The 21,333-nt window shown below is 40.9% G+C and overlaps 1 protein-coding gene across 6 annotated transcripts in view; it reads right to left on the bottom strand.

The window, feature by feature from the left end:
- Window positions 1-21,333, bottom strand: part of szt2 (SZT2 subunit of KICSTOR complex) — a 99,183-nt gene that overhangs the window by 47,263 nt on the left and 30,587 nt on the right. For all 6 annotated transcript variants that reach the window (XM_046392865.1, XM_046392871.1, XM_046392870.1 and 3 more), the window contains 16 exons: window positions 20,822-20,938; window positions 20,643-20,712; window positions 19,734-19,919; window positions 18,050-18,280; window positions 17,559-17,811; window positions 15,372-15,446; window positions 14,555-14,693; window positions 14,056-14,182; window positions 12,609-12,729; window positions 12,351-12,503; window positions 11,707-11,809; window positions 9,358-9,472; window positions 8,406-8,493; window positions 5,570-5,688; window positions 4,787-4,951; window positions 2,787-2,871 (listed from right to left, as the gene is read on the bottom strand). In XM_046392865.1, coding sequence (XP_046248821.1) covers window positions 2,787-2,871; window positions 4,787-4,951; window positions 5,570-5,688; window positions 8,406-8,493; window positions 9,358-9,472; window positions 11,707-11,809; window positions 12,351-12,503; window positions 12,609-12,729; window positions 14,056-14,182; window positions 14,555-14,693; window positions 15,372-15,446; window positions 17,559-17,811; window positions 18,050-18,280; window positions 19,734-19,919; window positions 20,643-20,712; window positions 20,822-20,938 — 2,147 coding nt within the window. The remainder of the gene's footprint in view (window positions 1-2,786; window positions 2,872-4,786; window positions 4,952-5,569; window positions 5,689-8,405; window positions 8,494-9,357; window positions 9,473-11,706; window positions 11,810-12,350; window positions 12,504-12,608; window positions 12,730-14,055; window positions 14,183-14,554; window positions 14,694-15,371; window positions 15,447-17,558; window positions 17,812-18,049; window positions 18,281-19,733; window positions 19,920-20,642; window positions 20,713-20,821; window positions 20,939-21,333) is intronic.

Raw genomic sequence — 21,333 nt, 5'->3', positions numbered from 1 at the left:
AGTTTGACAGATGCACAGGGATCATTTTAAAGAGGGACTAAAGATGAGAATCTCCAGAGAGCACTGCAGCTGGAAACTGTTCCGTATTTTAAGCTGCTAGCCGAGCGCTAAGTTTTTACTTCATCTCACCAACAGGAAAACACCAACAGGATGTCGAACATTCAAACACGCATTTAAATGACTGATTGTTTCATTTGCAGAGCACTGTGTGACACACCAGTTATTGGAGCTGTTGTTTGATCTTTTTAATCCAGGAATAGCATACTGGGCTGTCATGGCACTCTCATGACGTGGCCAATTTAAAACTCTAAAGCAATTAGGTGGCAAATAACAGTTTGAAAAACAAAGTATTATTCATAAGAATTTTTAAGCAGATGAGGCACAAACTCTTTCTTTACTGAAGTAGTGTGAGTCAAGTCCAAGTCATGTGACCTGAGGCCACACCTCTGCCTATCATCTCTATGATACTACTAAAGCACAAAGCATCCTGACCGCATCTTATTTCTTTGCTTTTTCTTCATGGAACAAACCTAGACTAGGATGATAAGCTCCATGTAGGATGGCCAGGTGTTAGACTGTCATCCAAGAAAATAAGAACTGTAAAACTGTACAGTCCTTTCATGTTCACTGAATTTACTTCGCGTGGAAGTTGGGAAAGTTACCTTCAAATAAAATATATTGTTCAGGCTTTCGCATACTTCAGGCCTAACCTGTAAAGGGCATAGTTTGTGTGCTACTAAATCAACCAGAGGGCAAAGCAGAGAGATGTCACAAGCTAAGGGCCAGATAGAAATGACACTCTCAACGTGCACTTTTTCCCACGTTTAGTTCACTGGGATCTGGTCACACTAGTTCTGCCAATGAAAATGTAGATTAAGAGCAAAATAAGATACGGGGAAAGATTTCTGAGTACAAATGAGAGTTTTAATTCAGTGAACTCATCTTTCGCATCCATGATGAGTTGCCCTTTGGCGGGAGCGGTTGAAGAATGGCGTTAGTATTTACACGCTCTCCGCTGCCACATTTTAATTGAACTTGGTGAGCTTTCAGTCACAGAGCCGATTCCAGCAGCGGCACTCCGCTTTAACGTCAAATACCTCCAGATGACGCATAACGGCCCATATCGATAAATTAGAAAGCGCCTCAGTATGAAATGGCATTGATCTCTTCGGACTGCAAGTGAAATATATGGAGAGGGACAGACAACAGCAAGCTCAGCTGAACATCAATTCATTTTAAAGACAAGGCGCTGTTAACACCAAGTCAACTGATTTCCACACAAGCGTAACATTAAATACCACACTGATTATCCTCCTTCCTTTATGGATTAGCATTCATGAGTTAGTAACCACAATGTATGACTGGTAACCCAGGGAAGCAGATGGCAGGGCCCCTGACAGCCACATATAATCTCTGTTCAGGGATAACAACTCACGTAAATGAACAGGACAGCTAAGATGCTTTCCTGCAAAAGCCAGGTCATCTGTGGGAGTGACGGAGTAGATTACACAGGGAGTGGAACCAAAAGGCAAATACCAACTGATAGAGAAATGTGTGAAGCGTCTGTTGAGCTGCGGTAGGAGAAAGAGAAGGCCACCGCAGGAAAATAATTGTGCTGATGCTCATCAAAGCAATTAGCACTGTGAGCGCAGCGAGAAGGAGGGCAGTAGTTTCTGTTAAGCCAGACAAGCAGAGGAGAACGTGCTGGGAATTTAATAAATAGGAAAAGAAAGTGTCAGCATATCCCATGATATCATACTGCTACCAAATCAGCAGCTTAACGATGGCAACGAGAGGCAAATGGAAACCGTTCAACTAAACCAAAGCCTGAGGTTACAGCAATGTTTCCAAGTCATTCTTTGCTCATGGCAAATGGGCGAGCGAGTCTAGAAAAGGTTTAGGGATAAGAAATAAACAAAGGTTAAAGAAAAGAAAGCGGATGTATGCAGGTTAGATAAGGACACTGTTTGAGCTTTAATATTTTTTCAAACACTAGATTACACATTCATCATTTTGCTTCCGTTTTTGCTTTCAGATTTGGATACTTTCAAGCCTTTTCAACAGCAGGATATTGAGGAAATATGAAGTCAGTGTCACGGGTTCTGCTTTTCAGCTCTTGGAACTTAATTTGCACTGCTTGGGAGGTGACGCTGACCGCAAGCTGCAGGTACTTTCAGGGGTTGCAAGTAGTGTTGCCAATCATGACTCATCAAACACACGTGCTGTCAAGTCTAAACAGGGACGACTACAACAAACGCAACAACAGTAATACACTGTGTATATATCAGCACACACACACACACACACACAGTGCATCTGTGTCCACCAGGACATGAAGGGGAGCACTTGTTGGACATATCACGTCCATATTAGAATTCGGGGAAGGGGGCCATTCAGAGGGAACTGGAGTCGACATTTAGAAAGCAAAAGGTGGACATGAATAATTCTCAGTGTGTGGCTGACAGGAGGATACAACAAACAGCCAAATAGCGCAGGGGAAAAATAAAAAAGATTAAAAAAAAAAAAAAAAAAGGGGATGGAAACATTAATGACTGTGCTGTGTACAGTGTAGCAAACCAAACTGTCCAATACAGTAGGTAGGAGCATGAAGAACAACAGCATAGCACACTCAAGACAACATAAGTGCAACGTGCAATACACGTTGAGAGAGGAGGGAAAAGGTCACCACATTTTATAACTACAGGTTATACACACACACACACACCCAGAGGACGACCGAGGCCTTGTGACACTGAGGGCATGCTGGTCTGAGAGGATGTAATTACCTTTGCCTCCTGTCCCCTGCCCTCCAGGTTTATTGTAGAGGTAGAGATCACCATCAGCCAAGTCACTGCTTAAATGGAAGTAGTGCTGCAGACAGAACAGGAGAGCAAATCAGTCCCTGGATGCTCAAACCATATATGTCAGCATTTATTTCAAACACCACAATGAGACTTGTCAAAATGATTTCAGTGTCTGCCAGTTTTGCAGAGCTGGGAGTCCCCCAATATCTAGAATTTATTCAGTTTTAATCCACATGACTTTAAACAGAGCTGTTTGTAGTGCACTTGCATATGTCAAACTGTCATCTATCAGGGCAAGCAGGCATTATTTTTTGATTTGTAAGCAGCAATGACTTTTAACAAGTCAACAAATCATCCAAAGTAGTTGGAGAACATTAAAAACTCAGACTGTTTACTTTGATTTGTTATTACCAATACCTTTTCACCGTGGCTGGGCAAGCAGAAACTGTTTCTAGGATTATGTTTGAGTTACAAATCCTTTTGTGATGAATGATTTGATAGCTGCTGAACAAACAGGTTTTACACTGTTCTGTCTTTTCCCTTACAAAATGGTACATAATACCTAGGGTAGGGTAGGCACACTGGTTAGCTGTAAAACAACTATATTGCTTTTAGAGTTTTGTTTGTGCAGGCATTAAATAAAGCTATAACCAATATTAGCAATAATATAATATAAAGCAATAACCACCTTGAATTCTCATATGCACTGATTCCATAGTTAATCACCTATGTGCAATATCCCATTCATAATGTGCAATACATACATATATATATATATCTAACACTGTAAATAGCACCATATCTATTTTCATATTGTTTTTTTTATTCTTACTTTATTCACTGTTTGCACTGCGGAATTAGCCTTTAATCTCACTGTACATGTGTATAGTGATAATAAAGGCATTCTATTCTATTCTATAGTTTTGAACTTTGGAGACGGCCAGGCTACCAGCTACCTGCCTTTTACTAAGATAAGCTTATTCATTCCTGGCACTAATTCCATAGCTAATCCATTAACACGAGAGTGGAATCAATATTCTAATTCTCTGTTATTAAGAGAACAACGAATGTCTTAAAAGGTCATCTCTCCTGGTCACATCACTAAGGTGCCTGACATGCAAATCAGTACTGCTGACTAAGGACAAGACGGAGCTGTCATATAACCCTGCTCTGCTGGAGCATAAAGAGTTCAAATAAAGTGACATGTTTGGGAAACAACTGGGAGACAGCATGTCATGCCATAAATCATGCATGAATTTAAACATCAATACAATTTAAATGAGACAGTTAAATAAAAGTTGTCATGAATGGGGAAATAGAGACCAAAACTTAATTCCAGTATTTTCAAAACATATTTTGGTGTGTAAATGATTCATACAAATGATTTGGAAGCCCAGACATGGCTGTATTGGCTGCAATGTAACCCAGGGAGAATGAACTAAGTCACAGTCACACTGTAAGATTGTTACTCTAAGTGACAACTTTAAGAAAAGGATTCTTGTAGAGCAAAACCTTGTGTTCAAGATTAAAACCCTTTTCGTTTAACCAGAAACACAATTCTTGCTCAGGGGAGAAGTCTCGTTTTTGGGAGCCGTTGCAGAAAGACGCCCATGGAAAAGTGATACAGAGCTGAAAAAAGGAGAGGAGTTTGGAGTGTATCGACAGGAAATGCCAGAAAGAATAGATTTCCAAAGTCATGGCTGAGTATTTAGCTGATTTCAACAATCTAGACGGGAAAACAACTGCAACAGCTCACTTCCAGTGAGAGTGAGACATCTCCCTGAATGTGACTTGTGTTTCTGAATAACCAAAAAAACAATGTTATTGTTTATTATCTCAGCTGGCAATTCCAAAACATTTGGTAAGTATGAAAAACAGGGGACAGGTTTAAAAATACCAGAATTCCCCTTGAATGTGTCACACTCACATTACACTCAAGAAATGATGCTACATGTTCCCATAAAAGTCGGTGTGGATTTTACCTTGAAGTGGTGTGCTGTGTTGCTGTCAGTGTACTTGGGTATATGCAGGAAGATGAGGAGGTTCTGTCTGAGGTAGTGAGCGACAGCAGGCAGCCAGGGCAGGCAGTACTGGGGGAGGCTGAAGTTCATCACCTCGGTGGCAGGAGATCCTGACGGCTGGATGAACTGATCAGACAACATTTGATGAAGGCTTTTCTCGCAACGCAATTTTCAGTAGCGCTTTGTGGTGAAAATAAAGCTAATAATTCACATTGCACTTTTTTTATTATTATTAACCCTAACCCTTTACACCGATCAGCCACAACATCTCTGACCTGTCAGGGGGAAGGGACACAGGACCTCTGGGGGTGTTGTGGTCACTGGCAACAGAATGTTGGATCTTCTGGGTTCTGTGCACTGAGGGTGGATTTGGCTTATTCCAGTGCATCCCACAGATTCTTGATCAGGTGGGGGGAGTCTGCAGGTTATTGTTGGGGTCCTTGAGACATTCCTGAGCTGTCTTTGAAATGTGGCGGGGTACACCGTCTAGCTGGAGAGGGGTTATTAGGTCTGCAATGTGTAGGTGGGTGGTGTGTGTCAAAGAACACCCACATGACTGTCAGGACTTAAGGTTTCCCTGCAGAGCTTTGCACTGTAAACAGGTGATTAATGTTGTTCACTTCAGCTGTCAGTGGTTTTAATGTTGTGGCTGATCGATGTATAAACTGTGTTTTGTGTTAAGTGTTTTTTCTCTCAATTATTTTTGGTACAAATTACAGTCAAAAAAAAAAAAAAGCCACTTACCTCCACATCAGCTGGTGTCAGCTTGCAGTTCCTGACAAGCATAACTGTGATGATGTCCAAGGTGGTCTCATCCAGGCGTTTACGTAGGACCTTGACCAGCTCGTCCGTGATCTCCGGACCTGGGGAAATAAATAAATAAATAACAGTGTGTAAATAAATACGATGGTTAATTTTCATGGTTAAAAAGGTCTCAGTATACCTAAAGCAAAGTGCTTGTTCAGTCATCTGACAGCATCTTCATGTACTATGTAACTACTGTATTTATGTTTTACAGATTCCCAGCTTTGTTGGAACCAGGGTTAGTGGAGCTTTCAGGCATCCTCAGTGAAGTCTGCTGCATAGTAATGGAGATCACTCAGTTTTCATCATGTGACCTAACTATAATATTAAGCCATCTCCATTATAACTGAACAAACTCCATCACTGCTTAAGAGATGCGAGAGAAAAAAAAAACTGAAAATGGACCTCAGTTAGGAAAAACTTAAATGTGCTTGCTACAATGTTAGGAAGCATTTGATAATTGATAAACATACACTGTATAATTTTTAATACAAGGAAGTGCTATGTAGTCTTTTTTTCAGTATTATCCTGCTAACAAAAAATATCATAGTGATGTACTTATATATGGGGTTTCAATACAGCTATTCGAGCTATTCGGTGATGTTGTAAAAAATAAAACAAAAAAAACAAATCCAGCAAGTCCAGAGTAGAGTGAGTGGAAGGAACAGACGAGGGCTTTAATGAGTCATGCTTCTGAGAAAACGATGATGTAATCCCAGCCTGTCTGAGAGAAATACTGACTGTACAACAGTGCCATCATGGCTTCCACTGGAGAAATAGCAGGCCGTCCACCAGGAGTACTCAGATTCTTCTTAATGAAGGCCCACATGTGAATGCTGTTATTCTGAGGTCCGGATCAGCAGTAGCAAAGTGAATAAAGGCAATAAATTGTCCACAATAAAACAAAACTTCAACAGCTCATCATAAAATTGACCTAAAACTTTACCCACTCAGTAATCTAGCAGGAAAGTAAGCACAGCTTGCCGATAACCAGCGCCTCGGTCCCGCCACACAGAGTCCCTGATCCAGCTGTGCACTGGACAAGCAGCTGCTGTGTGACTTTTCTGTCCAAGTCTCACTGAATTCTCTTTTCTCTTACAGGCTCTTTGGAAACCTTGGAAACCTTGAGTTTGACATCTTGCAACTTGTAACAGTGATAAATAATAGCGTGAGGGACTGACAGTGGCAAGTTGTTGTCATGGTAATGATAGAACGCTTTTTGTGACAAATGACAACACTTTGATGAAAGACTGGAAGGACCGTGGAGCTCACACAATACTTTCCGAATCATCAGCTTGCATCATTCAGTTTACTTTAAACCCCGTCGGTGCTGTCCTCACTGTGTTGTTGAACTAATGGCTCAGGCAACTTGCTAATCTTATTCCAAAAAGTGTGCTTTTGTCTTGTGTAACCATGTAAAGAGTTTGTTCTAGACTTGATCTAATTGAAAAGTGTCATGAGATAACTTTTGTTGTGAACTGGCGCTATATAAATAAACTGAATTGAATTGAATTGAATGATAAAAGTACAGAACAGAAGAGCTTTTATACATAAAGAGCTTTTTCCACTACATGCAGTGTGCAAACCTAGTAGGGGTTTCTTCCCGACAAATGTGTTATTTCACATTTATCCCAATGAGTTATTGTATCCGAGCCTGACTTGCTACTCACACATCTACTTTGCAGCACCTTTTTGTTCCACGAATGACATCTGGAAGAAGCAGGTAGCAAATGCCTGCTCTGTCAGTGGGCCAAGCCACAGCCACTGAGGGCAGAGTTGCGGCAGAGGATGCTAGCAAAGCTATCTGCAACTCCTTTGTCACAGGGCCGTCGGTGCAGAGAAGCAGCATCAGTCACCAGCTCGTTCCACTGAGGAGCGCCGAGAGAGCGCTGCTTCAGGGTTTCATTTGTGCTGACTGCCATCCAACTCCAAAATGCCTCATCCCAAGCAACACAATTAGCCAGAGGCATTTGGGGAGTTACTGAAAACTGCTTTGCCATTTATGCACGATGTGCCTCGCTCTTCTTTCTCCCTTTTGTAGAGCCACAGAGAGCTGAGACCCAGCAATGTTTGTTTACAAATTATGCAAAGATGGAGGCTGACCATGTAAATACCAATGTGAAATGTCAATTTTTGAATTAATCGCATGGAACAATGGTGACTATACATTTTGTCTTCATAATGCTGCACACACACCTCAAGTTCCCAGTCAGCACGATTCCAGAGCCGTACAAAGAAAAAAAAAACGAGACGATGAGATGATCAGTGGGTTTTGAATGAATCCAATTGAATTGGGAATTGAATTAACCAATAAAAAGAAGATCAAAGAAACCAACAGTAATGATAACAAGTCCAGATGACCTAAGAATTTACTACACAGACCATGACCTGGATGACTGAGCACCTTCACCGACAACAGCAATGATTAGCATAGCAACATGCTGACATGCTGGTGTTTCATAGTTATGTTGAACATGTTCATCAGTTTAGTTTAGGAAATCTTCAGCACTATTGGCAAAACTTAAGTTAAGCAGACCACGTGGTGCACTTGTCGCTTTTTGCTTCCGTGGATGCTGATCAGCTTTGTGTTTTAAAACCATTCCTTGCAGACTGGGTGCTTTCACACACACTTCAAAGATGTATTCAGTTGTATACACACATGCATTCTTCTAATCCTGGACTAATGCGCAATCCACCATTGTAAGATTCACCAAGCACTTTTGCTAATACAAAAAATTTGAAAAGTTATCAGACCCTGACTTTTCCCAACTCTTACCTGCATTTCCTACTCCATGTACAAGCAGCAGGATGTGCTTGTCTACTTGACCGACTGGTCGAGAGCTGTCCAAAGAAGACCTGGAGCCCTGAGGAAAGAGAAAGAGACGACAACAAGTCAACAATTTGGTGCCAGTACTCTGAGCACTAATCCAAAGCAAGAACTGACAGAACGGACTGATCTTTGACAAACAGCTATCACTTAGTGAGTTTCAGCGCCATTTCTTTTCTGTGTGGGGCATTTGTGCAGAGACTTGGTATCCTCATCCATCCATCCATCCATTTTCTATACCGCTTATCCGTCAGCATCAGGGGGGAGCTGGAGCCTATCCCAGCTGACTACGGGCGAGAGGCGGGGTACACCCTGAACTGGTCGCCAGTCAATCGCAGGGCCAACACACAAAGACAAACAACCACACACTCTCACACTCACACCTAGGGACAATGTAGAGTAGCCAATTAACCTAATGTGCATGTTTTTGGTATTGTGGGAGGAAGCCGGAGAACCCGGAGAAAACCCACGCAGGCACAGGGAGAACATGCAAACTCCACATAGAAGGGCCCAGACCGGGATTCGAACCTGGAACCCTCTTGCTATGAGGCGACAGTGCTAACCACTGCACCACCGTGCCGCCCTTGCTATCCTCATGTAATCCACAAATGTCATCAAATCGTCTTATCCTAAGCAATATATAGCAAAATGCTGGATGGATTGCACATGGAACCACTGACAGCTTGCTGCATCGTTAACTTGTGCAATGAGGAGGCATTTTCTGTCATTTTGGGGCATTGTTAGGTGGGTGTGAGTAATATATAAACTCTTCATTTGGTTCGTTGTTGAGTTGAACCTAGAGAAGCTGCTCTGTAGTGTTTTCAGAGGACTCGTCACAGTCATCGTTGATTACTGTGTACCGTGCTTGCGTGTTGTTGTGGCAGCCTATTCCTTCACTTACCATAAGGTCATCAGAAAATAAAGGCTCTTGACTCCGGGCAAGACCAGTGGAGCGCGTCACATGAAGATTTCCATCCACGTCTGTGTATTTCCCTGTTAGTGATGTTTCACAAAGTCTGGAAAGATGAGAGAAGACTGGAGGTTGATGTTTCTGTGACTCATAATATTCATGTACTTATGATATTTTTTAATTGCATCTAATGTCATTCACTGACTATTCTATCCCCTTCTGTCTTAACGCCCTGTCCTTCCCCAGTGTTCCCTATCTGAAACCACTCTCACTCATGTTTCCAGGGTCCAATCACACTGGCACTCTGGTAAAGAGGGCCCAGCAGCGCATGCACTTTCTTCGCCGGATGAGGAGAGTACAACTACCCGCTCCCATCCTCACCACCTTCTACAGAGGAACTATAGAGAGCATCCTGACCAGCTGCATCTCAGTCTGGTCAGCGGCCTGTAGTGCCTCTGACTGGAAATCACTACAGAGGGTGGTGAGGACAGCGGAGAAAATCATTGGGACCCCACTCCCTCCTCTCCAGGACATTGCAAGGAAACGCTGCCTGACCAGGGCCCACAACATCACCAGTGACCCCTCCCACCCTCACCACGGTCTGTTCTCACTGCTGAAGTCTGGCAGAAGATTCCGCAGCATGCGGTGCAGAACAACCAGACTCGCAAACAGCTTTTTTCCATATGCCATAAGACTACTTAACTCTACATGATCACTTCCCCTCCTCAACCACACAAACACCACTCAGGACTACAGCCCATTTATTTACTGTGCAATATATTTATATTCTGTACATCCACAAAGTACTATTTATTACAAATACTCACTGTGCAATAATAATTACATATGTATATATGCTGACTGACTTTTATACAAACTACCTCACTTTCAAGTACTTTTTACTGCATATTTATTTGTGTATATATTATATTTTTTACTTTTTCTTTTATAAAGAATATGTCGGTAATTCCTGCTATGCTTGAGCCACTGTACCGAAATTTCGTTTGTGATGAAAATCCAAATGACAAATAAAGAAAGTCTAAGTCTAAGTCTAAGTCTAAGTCTAAGAGGCCCGTACACCAAGTGAGGTGAATTACAGTACTTGGTCAGTAAATAGCTCTGATCAAAGACTGATGATATCTTGTAAGATACACAGTGTGACATAACTACATATCATGTGTTCTCAAGAAAAATGGTAAAATTCTAACATAATACTTTCACAAAGCCTTTCACTGCTGTGCACAAGCTTGACGAGATAACCACCCCTATGATTTACCAGAGGGGTGTTTCACACACTGTAAAATATCATACAGGCATTTGGTGGAATCAAATGTTCTGTTCTCATTAACTTAACCTAAATACACAAGTTTTGTTAATTTCAAGTTAATTAAACTTATACATTTCTCATTCTTATTGACAGAACACTTCAGAACTTAAAAACATGGTTTCTTCGTCTTTTCACGTGAAACGATGAGCTAAATATAACATACTCTACAAAATCAAATTTGGTTTCTAAAAAAACATAATCAGCATATTAGCATTCGTTTTCTCTTGATCCTTCCTTTTCACTGTTGGAAGAAAACATGCATGATGGGAACTTGCTGTGTATTTTTGTCATAGGAAACCATAAGAAGCATGACAAACGTTAACCGAAGTGAACTAATACCTGTTAGCTCAGTTTGTTGCAATATTTTATCAGAACTGAGTTACACTGACATGTACATCTTTAATTTAATTAAAGCTAAAAAAAAAAAAACGAGCAGGAATACTGTAAGATAAATCTAAGAAAAGGTCTAATGTCTGCAATTTGAATTGGCACTAATTGCAGTCTATGTAAAATAATAAGAAACATAATGTGTGCCGCAATTTGACATCAAAATTCAGCACATCAGTCAAAAGCAACTGAACACAGTCTTAGCAAACTTCCTATCTTTATTCTTTCTTCCGCTCACTCCCAAGATGAATGAAGATGAGCACAGTCCTGGTGAAGTTGTGAAATGATTTGTGCACTATGAGGACATAGTTACAAAGGCCATCTGGAAGCTCCAACATCCATATGTTGGAAGCATCAACTTATTTCAGACATCACAAAATGATGTTTACGTTGTGTTTGACAACAGGTCAATTTCTGCCAAGTTCGATTTCTTTTCTACTATACTGCTGCCTCTTGAACGTCTGTGAGTGGATTTTCCCTTCCTGATATTGTCAGATAGTGAATTAGGGGGTGAAAATGCCCAAAAAAACACCTTGAATAAAAATGTGTACCTGAGCAGAAGGCTTAAAAGAGACTGAAATCCAGACAAGTGGAAAAAAGACTGAATAACGATGAGAAAGTCTAACCTGAGGTAGAAGACTGATTTAGTTGTACGCTCCTGGTAGACAAACATGTTCTTCCTGTTGACCACACAGAAAGAGTTCAGCACAGAGCGTAGGGCCTGGATCGCTGAGAGAGGGTGACACAAAAAATAAAACACATTGACACATTTAGCATGCTTACCAAATAAAACCACTGGGAAATCAGCCCATCTCCCATTAAATGCTGATTTCCATCAGGGCTGTATTTATTTCGGTGCAGTGACTTTGCGGTTTACAGGAAAATGTTAAAACTGACTAAAAGCAGCCTGTCCAATCATTAAAGTAAATTATTAACCATCAATATGACAAATAATAGAGAAATCACCTGGAAAGCTCAAGCTGATTTAAAAAGGAATATAGCCTACAGAGGTCAGTGAAGGTGGCGTGAAACGTCTCTGGATGGGAGACAGTAATCCAGTGTGGGTGGATGGCAGGTGGATGATTATGTGTGCATGCCCTTTTTTGGTAACCACCTTTTATTTTTATATTTATCTAGTTAATTGTTTTTTTTCCATTTCAGTATCATATAATTATCCAAAAAGGGCAAGAAAAATATTGAGTATTTGTAATTCCAGCTCTGTGAATAGAAAAAACAAGGCAAGAGCAGATTCCTCACAGCCTCCACTCACCTCTGGATACTCCCATGTTGGGTCCCATCTTGAGGCGAGGGTGAATGTGGATGATTGTGCTCCAAACCACGTCACAGGAAAAATGTCCAGGGATGAACTGCATTGTGGCTGCCAGGTAATCTCTGGCCTGGTAGCTCTCCTCTGTGTTGTAATCTGTGTGGTCAGGTCATAAAACATGAAGTGAGGGCATAAGCCGACTTGCTGCACAGCTCTCAGAAAGAGAAACCTCAAGACCTGACGTGTCTTCTTCTGACTTACCATCGGAGGCGTTTAGCCTCTGCCTGTAGACCGACTCATTCTTCCAGATGTCTTCTTCACTCTCAGCCACCAGCAGAGAGTTGCATACATGGCTGTCATGGAGGTCCTGCAGCAGCATACGCTACACACACACAGACACACACACACGCATACAGCAGACATTGAGTCACAAGCAAAGGAAGCCTTTGACAAGCAACTGTGTTGTTGTAGGAGTGTTTGTGGCTATCCAGGTGCATTTACACCAAATCACATTTGGCACCAGAATTCCCGCGTTTTCTTAAACATCAAACTCTATTACACTTTCTCACAAGTGCTGGAGACACACATACAGACAGAAGAAAAGTTTGTTTATTAACAAGTTTAAAAAAAAAAATCAACAGAACCTCTATTTATATATATAAATAGATATATATACCTTCTGTATACTTCAATGTCATTATCATTATCTACATTCCGATACTTCTGGTATTATTACTGCTGCTATGCATCTCTGCTTGTGTGCTCCTTCTCTCACACCCCACCCCCTCTGCCTCTCTCTCTTGCTCTCTCTCTCGCTCTCTCTCTCTCTCTCTCTCTCCTTCTCTCTCAACCCAACCGGTCAAGGCAGATGGCCGCCCATCTTGAGCCAGGGTCTGCTCCAGGGTTTCTGCCTTCTAAAAGGCAGTTTTTCCTCACCACTGTCGCCAAGTGCTTGCTCAAGGGGGAATGTTGGGCTCTCTCTATTTTACAATTTAATTAAAGAGTTTGGTCTAGACCTGCTCAAATTGGAAAGTGTCATGAGATAACTTTTGTTGTGAATTGGCGCTATATAAATAAACTGAATTGAATTGAATTGAATTATTTCTGCACAAAATATAATAATTTGGGTATTTGCAATGACCCAAGTTTATTTATGTCTATTTTGAAAAACTCCAAGGTCTAGTGTTTTTCTCACAAATTTACATCCTTTCAAGGATTTCAAAGACCAGTGGGAACTTTGTAGCACAACAAGCTTAAAATAAAATAACCAAAAAGGCAAGTTTCAACAGTTCAATCAGAAGGAAAATCCAGTACACCCGGGACACAAGTCTGGACTGATGATCTTGTTCATTCTTGTACAGTATTTCTCTGTGTTTTACATTTTTATTTCATCACATGTGTATACTACACTATTTGGGCAGCACGGTGGTTAGCACTGTTGCCTCACAGCAAGAGAGTGTCAGGTTCGAATCCCAGTCTGGGCCCTTCTATGTGGAGTTTGCATGTTCTCCCTGTGCCTGTGTGGGTTTTCTCCGGGTACTCCGGCTTCCACCCACAGTCCCAAAAACATGCACATTAGGTTAATGGATAGATGGTGTACTTTTTTCCTATCATTCTTCTCCTTTAAATATACTGTACATAAAATAAGCTCATGAAATAACATAAACAATGTGTGACTGTGTGGTTTGTTGAGTGCTGCAGTAGCTACCTGATTGACTATTCTGCAGATTTCACCTATTTTCCTGACCACCATTTGATGCAGCTGTAAGTATTCAGGCAGCTCTTCCTTCTTCTCCAACTCCTCAGCACTGACCTCTTTTCCTTCTGAGAGGCACCTACAAAAATAAGTCAGATGTGAAGAAAACTATTAGATCCAACCGCCAGCTGTGATCCAGCATCTGAGAATCTGTCGTAGAAAATGTGTGAAAGGTTGGACTGGGACTTCATTCATAAGCTACCTACATACCGACAACAATGAAAAAACATTTTCCTTTCCATGCGGACAACATAACCGTTCTGTCTATCACTGCTCAGTCTAAAAGTACAAGCAAAAATGTGTCACTCTGAGAATTCTGGACCAGTCAGACAACCTCTGGATTGCCTAATAAATGTGGGCAACAGAATGAAAATGCTAAATAAATATATAGTAAATAAATATAGCAGGAATCAACTGCAATGTTTGGAACATTTGCTGAAGTTTGACTGACCTGGAATGTGAGTACACCTTCACTCTGTCCTGGTGGATCTTAACAATGAGCCAGAAGTCTGGCATCAGTGGTGACTGACACTCCTGTTCATCCAAGGTGGGACTCTCACATTCAGAGTCACTACTGCCACCATCATACCCTTCAAACACACAGAGGCAAAACAGCAAAAAGGTAACCACTATGTCATCATTTGGCTCATTTCATGTAAACCTTGGTAACAGAAAATAAGTGGAAGAAAAAGCTTATCTCTGCCGCTTGACTTATCACTGCGAGTACCACACATCACAATCAGCGATGTTCTACCAGGTTCAATAGTGATACACATTTGTGGGTGAGAAATATACTAATGATAACAAATTTCTAAAGATAACATCTAAAATGGAAATGGAGTGCTGATATTAAATTTCTCAAATTCAATTCTATGCAGATGACACAGTCTTACATTCTACAGTATGGAGCTTTGGGCCACAACTGAAGTTATTTTATCAAGCTTTATTGTTGGCTTTTATTGTTCTCAGTCACAAATGTATTTCACATTGAAATGTACTGCACATTGATCTGTCTAGAGTGATGCCAGTTTTGCCGCCAGCAGCCAATATACTAAAATAAATCATTTTGTCTAGAGTTTTTCCCTTAGCATTTCTAATTTCTGAGTGCGATCAGAAAAGTCATGGATTGTTATGATATTCAACATTGAATATCATAACAATCCACGACTTTCCAATCCATTTTACAGAAAAATGGAATGATGTAAACTGTTCACAAGATGGAGCAAAATCAATCAATCAACCATCATTGTACTCTGTGCAGCACTTACCCTGCATGTCTGAGTCCAGACTGCCCTGGCTGGAGACAACACTCTGGACTCGACTGGGCCGGAGTTTGCCACAGCCTGAGGAAAGAAAGTTTTACATTTCTGTCACCAGATTCGGTTTCAGCAAGACCAGTCACAAATCTAAATTAGAGATGAGCTCTGCATGGTCCCACACACACTTAGAGCCTTTCTCCTGCTTGTGCTGAACAAATAACAAACATAACAAATAAATAAATAACAAAAAAAAAAAAAAATGGAGAGAGGAGGGGGTGATTGGCTCACGTTTCACATGCTTTGGCAAGTATCTAGTTTTATAAAAATGGCGCTTAACAGATGAAGAATGTGACAGAAAGAGAGCAGCTCAGGATGTAAATGACAGCGGAGATAAAGGACAACCCTGTTTGACTCCTCTTTTTTGTGAATAGTGAAATAATAGAGCTGGAATCAATACAATTCAACTAAATGTCACAGAAATAATTTAGCCATGCACAAGAGTCTCTGTTCTCACAGCGACACCCATATTAATTATGTGCACTGAACAATACACGGAAAATTATGAACTCTGACTGTAAGTAATCTTTATTTAACATAGTAGCGGTGAAGAAAACTTTTTAGGTATTTGCAAAAACGTAATATTTTCTATTATGGCAGCCATAAACTGATTTTTTTTAGTTTTTATTTTCTGATCGCTGAAGTTTTATCTACCTTCAGGGTTAATCCTCATCACTACACACAGCTGCTGCCATCATGCTGATGCACAACCAACAAAAAACTTTCTTACACACAAGCTCTTCCATACATCCATCCATCTCCAGCCGCAATTTCTCCAAAATTAGAGTAGTTTTTGAGAGTTTTTCAGAGTGGCACTGGAAACTCGTTATTAATCACATGACTGTAAACTAACCAAGGATGGAACACTGTGGACGCAACTTGAATGAACCCACACTGCAAGCACTGATTGTTGTGTAGTTTAGCCACCGGTGTAGAGGAAGATGCGCTATTGTACTTTCAGTTAGAGGTATGCAGATTGCGATTTTCTTGGCCAATTTCGATTTCTGATTTTTTTTAATTTTTTTTTTTTGGAACTGTGACCTGCTGATACCAATTTTTGCAGACTTCGATTTTCTATCTAAGAACTATAACTGTCAGCACATACAAACAAAAATCAACTTTTCTTCAATGCAAAATTTGACTTTCATAATAAAAGAAATAATCAAACTTTACAATTTCCAATTGCTACAAATAACAAGTGAAAATGAGCTGTAGGCCACCTTAGAATCGGATATACGACTGACCGGTCGATTGGTGCATTTATACTTTCAATCAACTTCATTCAATCTCAAGATTTTCACCAACAAATGACAGTCCATGAGTACTATCAGCCACGGCCTGAAGTGGTGAGGTGAATAGAGAACGAGATGTGAGATGCTCACTTATGTGATAGCCTACAGAGTAAGTTCAGAGAGGCAGTGCAGGTTGCTTGCAGCTTGTGGGTTACAGTCGCGATCCTGTACTGTGGATGAGGCACTGAAGGGGAGATTTATTTTTTTCATGTTATGCATTTCTAATGTTGAGGTGTCTAATGCCCACATTTTAATTTAGAATGATACTTTCACTGGAACTACTTAGTAGGTGTCAATTATTAGGAGTTAACGGATACCCTGCAGTCCATAAGAATTCACCCAGAACATGGTATAAAGTTCATTATTACACAAGTCCACTGAATTACAACTATAATTACAACCATGACTATTTTCATTTTCGACCAGTATTTCATTTTTTTTTCCCCAGAACATAGTGAAAGATGTTTATTACAGTTTCCAGCAAACTGGAACCCGATATGGTTTGGAATATTTTTCTGTGTTAAGTAATGAATTATTCAAAGTCGATCAGAATTTTCTTCTGCCTGTGTGATTAACTGAGTCATTTCAGCAACCAATAAAAGCTGCTTCAGATCTTGAACACATGATATTAAAAACACTTATTTTACTCATAATAGAAAATGAGCTGTCACTGAGGCATTATGGTGATGACATAACCACATACTTCAAATTTACAATCTTATATATAATCTTACAATATTATAATCTAGTGGAGGACTTAGCTAGATTTTAACTACGATATTGCATGTGATTTAATGGCGGAGTAACACATTACAGATATGGGTGGTATGCAGAGTGTCTGACTCACTGTGGGAGGCTGACTGCATAGACTCAGCCAGGCTGACACTGGACGGTGTCTTGGGGGGTGAGGTGGGCTCTGTGCAGCGTTCAGGCTGGAGCTGGGGGGTACTGGGCTGACCTCTGTCCCCCACCAGGCTGACTGAACTCTGAGAAACGGTGTCATGTGCCTCAGGCTTCGAGGGTCTGATTGGCTCACTGGCTTCTGCAGCCGTGTCACTGGAAGTGTCAGCAGCAATACTGATGGACTTCTTGTCTTCACTCTGCAAATGAGACAGAGTTTAGCTAAAGATGAGTGTAATTTCATAAAAAAAAAAAAAAAACATATTTCATCCAATGTAACTCAACAAAAAAATTCAATGACATCACAGAACTGGAGTTTGTTCAACTCACAAACCTTTTGTCACACAAAAGGATTATAAAAGGATAAACTTGGCCTCAGTATATCTTTTTATCTTTTGTATGTGTTGTTTTTTTTTAGCATTGGATGAAGTGTCTGACCTCGCTGTCTGCCTCTGTCGCATGAGCCTCTGCTTCACTCTCCAGCATCACCTCCTCCACCTGTGCTCCAGCACTGCAGGGGTTCTCATGTTGCGAGGGGGCTGTGGTGCTTTCAGACAGCCTCTTGTTGGCATGGATCCTCTGAGGATGCAGTCTGCTCAGGGACATATAGTAGAAGCCGTCCTGTTCTCCATTCAACACATAACCGGAGAAGGACATTCTGCGAAACTCCTGCAAAATCAGACATCATCCAATCATATATCATAATCGTATAACCTATCTCCAAGCACTAATGCCATCGTGCTTCACCACACACATCCATCCATTTTCTATACCGCTTATCCGTCAGGGTCGCGGGGGAGCTGGAGCCTATCCCAGCTGACTACGGGCGAGAGGCGGGGTTCACCCTGGACTGGTCGCCAGTCAATCGCAGGGCCAACACACAAAGACAAACAACCACACACTCTCACACTCACACCTAGGGGCAATTTAGAGTAGCCAATTAACCTAATGTGCATGTTTTTGGTATTGTGGGAGGAAGCCGGAGTACCCGGAGAAAACCCACGCAGGCACAGGGAGAACATGCAAACTCCACATAGAAGGGCCCAGACCGGGATTCGAACCTGGAACCCTCTTGCTATGAGGCGACCACCGTGCCGCCCTTCCACTACAGACAAATAATGAGTATTCCCTTAGTGAATCAAGAGCAATAACTCGGTATTGTTATAAGGAGCAAACACTGCATGAGTAATGCAGCTTCTCTGAACAACAATTTCTGCACTTCCTGCCAATGTTTAACAGTGAAAGCCTACCAGGAAAGTAGGGATGTACCCATCCATTCATTACAAGATGCTGATGCACAAGATGCATAGTAGAACTTTCTATGGTTCCAAACACTTAACTGTACTCATATTTATACTTGCAAACACACAGGTTCAACTCTGCTGTTGTTGTTATAATCATGGAGCAATATTGACATTTTGGTATTTGTCTTATGGACCGTATGTCAACATTTAAACGCCAAAAATTTAGTTAATAAATGCATTAAGCATTTTTTAAATTTTGTGCTCTACTGAAACCATTTCCAACTACAACCGTGGCAGTGAAGGTGACACACCAGGGCAGGAAATACCAAATCAAGCTTGACACTGAGTGGAAATGTCAAGATTTGGAGTTTCTTTAGTTTGGTTCCTGTTTTATTTTGTGATTTTTCTCCCCTTGTGTCTGATTTAGCTCTTCATTTCCTGTCTTTGTTTTCCCTCCTTTGTTGATTGTTTGCCCCACCTTGATTATGTTCACCTGTGTCTAGTTATCCCTGTCTTTATATACCTGTGTCAGTTTGTTTGCGGTTGAAAGCTTCATGTCACGGTTGTGCTTCCCTGTGTTCCTTGTGCTTTTGATTCCTGTGGTTCTGTGTTCCCCTTTGTTACCTTTGTTGGATTATTTGTTTGTCTGGACTATATCCCCTGTTCTCCCGGCAGCCTTTTGTTGTTTTTTTTCTTTTATTAAGGTCTCCTCATTCACCTTAACCTTCCCATTTTATAATTCATAACAGGAAAACAAGCAAAGCAGAACAGTGTGGAATCCATAAGCGAGTAATAACAGCATTTGTGTCAAAAAATCTAAATTAAAATTGTGAATTGTGTGTGAGCGAGAGAGAGAGTGCGTGTGTGTGTTTCCTTGCCTCTCTGAATTTTTCCAGGGATTGCTCAGGCCCAAAGACAAACTGCAGAGGGACATCTTCACAGTGACAGTGCGGTCGACCGCTGGAGCGCAAAACATGCTCTGCTACTTTCTGCAGTGTAGTCGAGCTGATGATCCAAGAGTGACGCAAAGCAGAAACGATCTCATCCTCCAGCAGCCAGCGGATCTGAAACACAGAGAGAGCAAAACCAAGAACACGTAACTGCAAAATCTGGACAAGGTAGTTCAAACAATGCCCTTCTAATATCAAAAAAGCTAAGAGCCTAAAGCTTCCTAGCAGCTTCAAGCATCTGTAATGTCCATGACAAAAATCAAAGGGTTCATCAATTTTTGGGCAGCCACATAATCATCTGTCGTGTGCAAATTTGTCACTTTTTCTGAGGGAACGTTTAAAGAATATTCAAAAATATAAAAAAGGGACTACCCTGTGTGGAGCTTAGATGTGCTCAGTTTCCTTATTTCCTGTAGTAACCCTGATTATTTAAACTTAAACAACATATCAGCTAAAAACCAATACATACAATACATAGTCTTCAGAATTCCAATTATAGCAACCTGTCATGTTTGTCCTTTGTAATTTATTATGTTTATTGCATGTATGTTTCTCTCTCTCTTTTATCCTCTCTGTCCTGTATACCTCTTCTTCCCCCTCTTTACCCAGCCGACTATCAGCAGGATAGTTCTCCCTTGTGAGCATCTACATCTGGGAAAAATGTGAATTCACTAAGATGTATTTATATCTATACACTGTAAGTGTACTTGTGAGCTGGCACGAATGCTCCGAAAGTCTGGAGATATTCTGTAATATGTGGAGATGCGCTCCTTTAGAAGATATGTGATATGTGAAGGTATTCTCATTTAAGCTCACATTTAGAAGAATGAAACTCACCTCATCCATTGTAGCCAGAATTGCTAACTTGTGAGGAAGTGGAAGTTTGGATAAGGGATCACCAGAGACACTGATTGAGGATAGGACAGATCAGAAAAACAAAAAACCTCTGTTGATTTACAGAATCAAAGTCAATCAGAGAATGTGCAGCTCTGTACTGTTCTGTTGTACAAACTCACCCTTCAACACCAGCTCCCCTCAAACTGTCCAACACAGCAATCAGCTCCTCATCAGAACGATAGGAGGAGGGCTGTCCTGGTGAACGATTCAGGGACACACTGCTCTCTGAGGTGTACCTGCACACAAAGCAGACATCTGATGTGCCACATCACAATTTCATCATTCATATTTATTTATTCTTATCTTATATTGCTTTGCACGATTAACCTGCACTTTATAACTCATTTTCTGAGTAGCAATCCGTTTACATATGTTTACACTGTGGCTCTTTAGTCTCTGGTTTTACACACACAGTCAATCTGGTTGACCTGCTTACTTTGAACTCTGTTGTACTTTATGTAGCATATGTTAGTTTATTTAGTTTATTTAGTATGTTCACTCTATTCTTCTATTTTTTCAGTCAATGACACTGAAAAATAGTGAACAATAGTGAATAAAAGCCCTTTTCAATTTCCTGGAGCCCAGGGTGACAAATCGTCAGACCTGCTTGTTCTGACCAACCAAAAGTCCA

The sequence above is a fragment of the Scatophagus argus genome, chromosome 6, assembly GCF_020382885.2.
Source record: "Scatophagus argus isolate fScaArg1 chromosome 6, fScaArg1.pri, whole genome shotgun sequence".
NCBI classification, from domain to species: Eukaryota; Metazoa; Chordata; class Actinopteri; family Scatophagidae; genus Scatophagus; species Scatophagus argus.
Note: the sequence above shows the minus strand (reverse complement) of the source record. Positions and strands in the feature narration are given on the sequence as shown.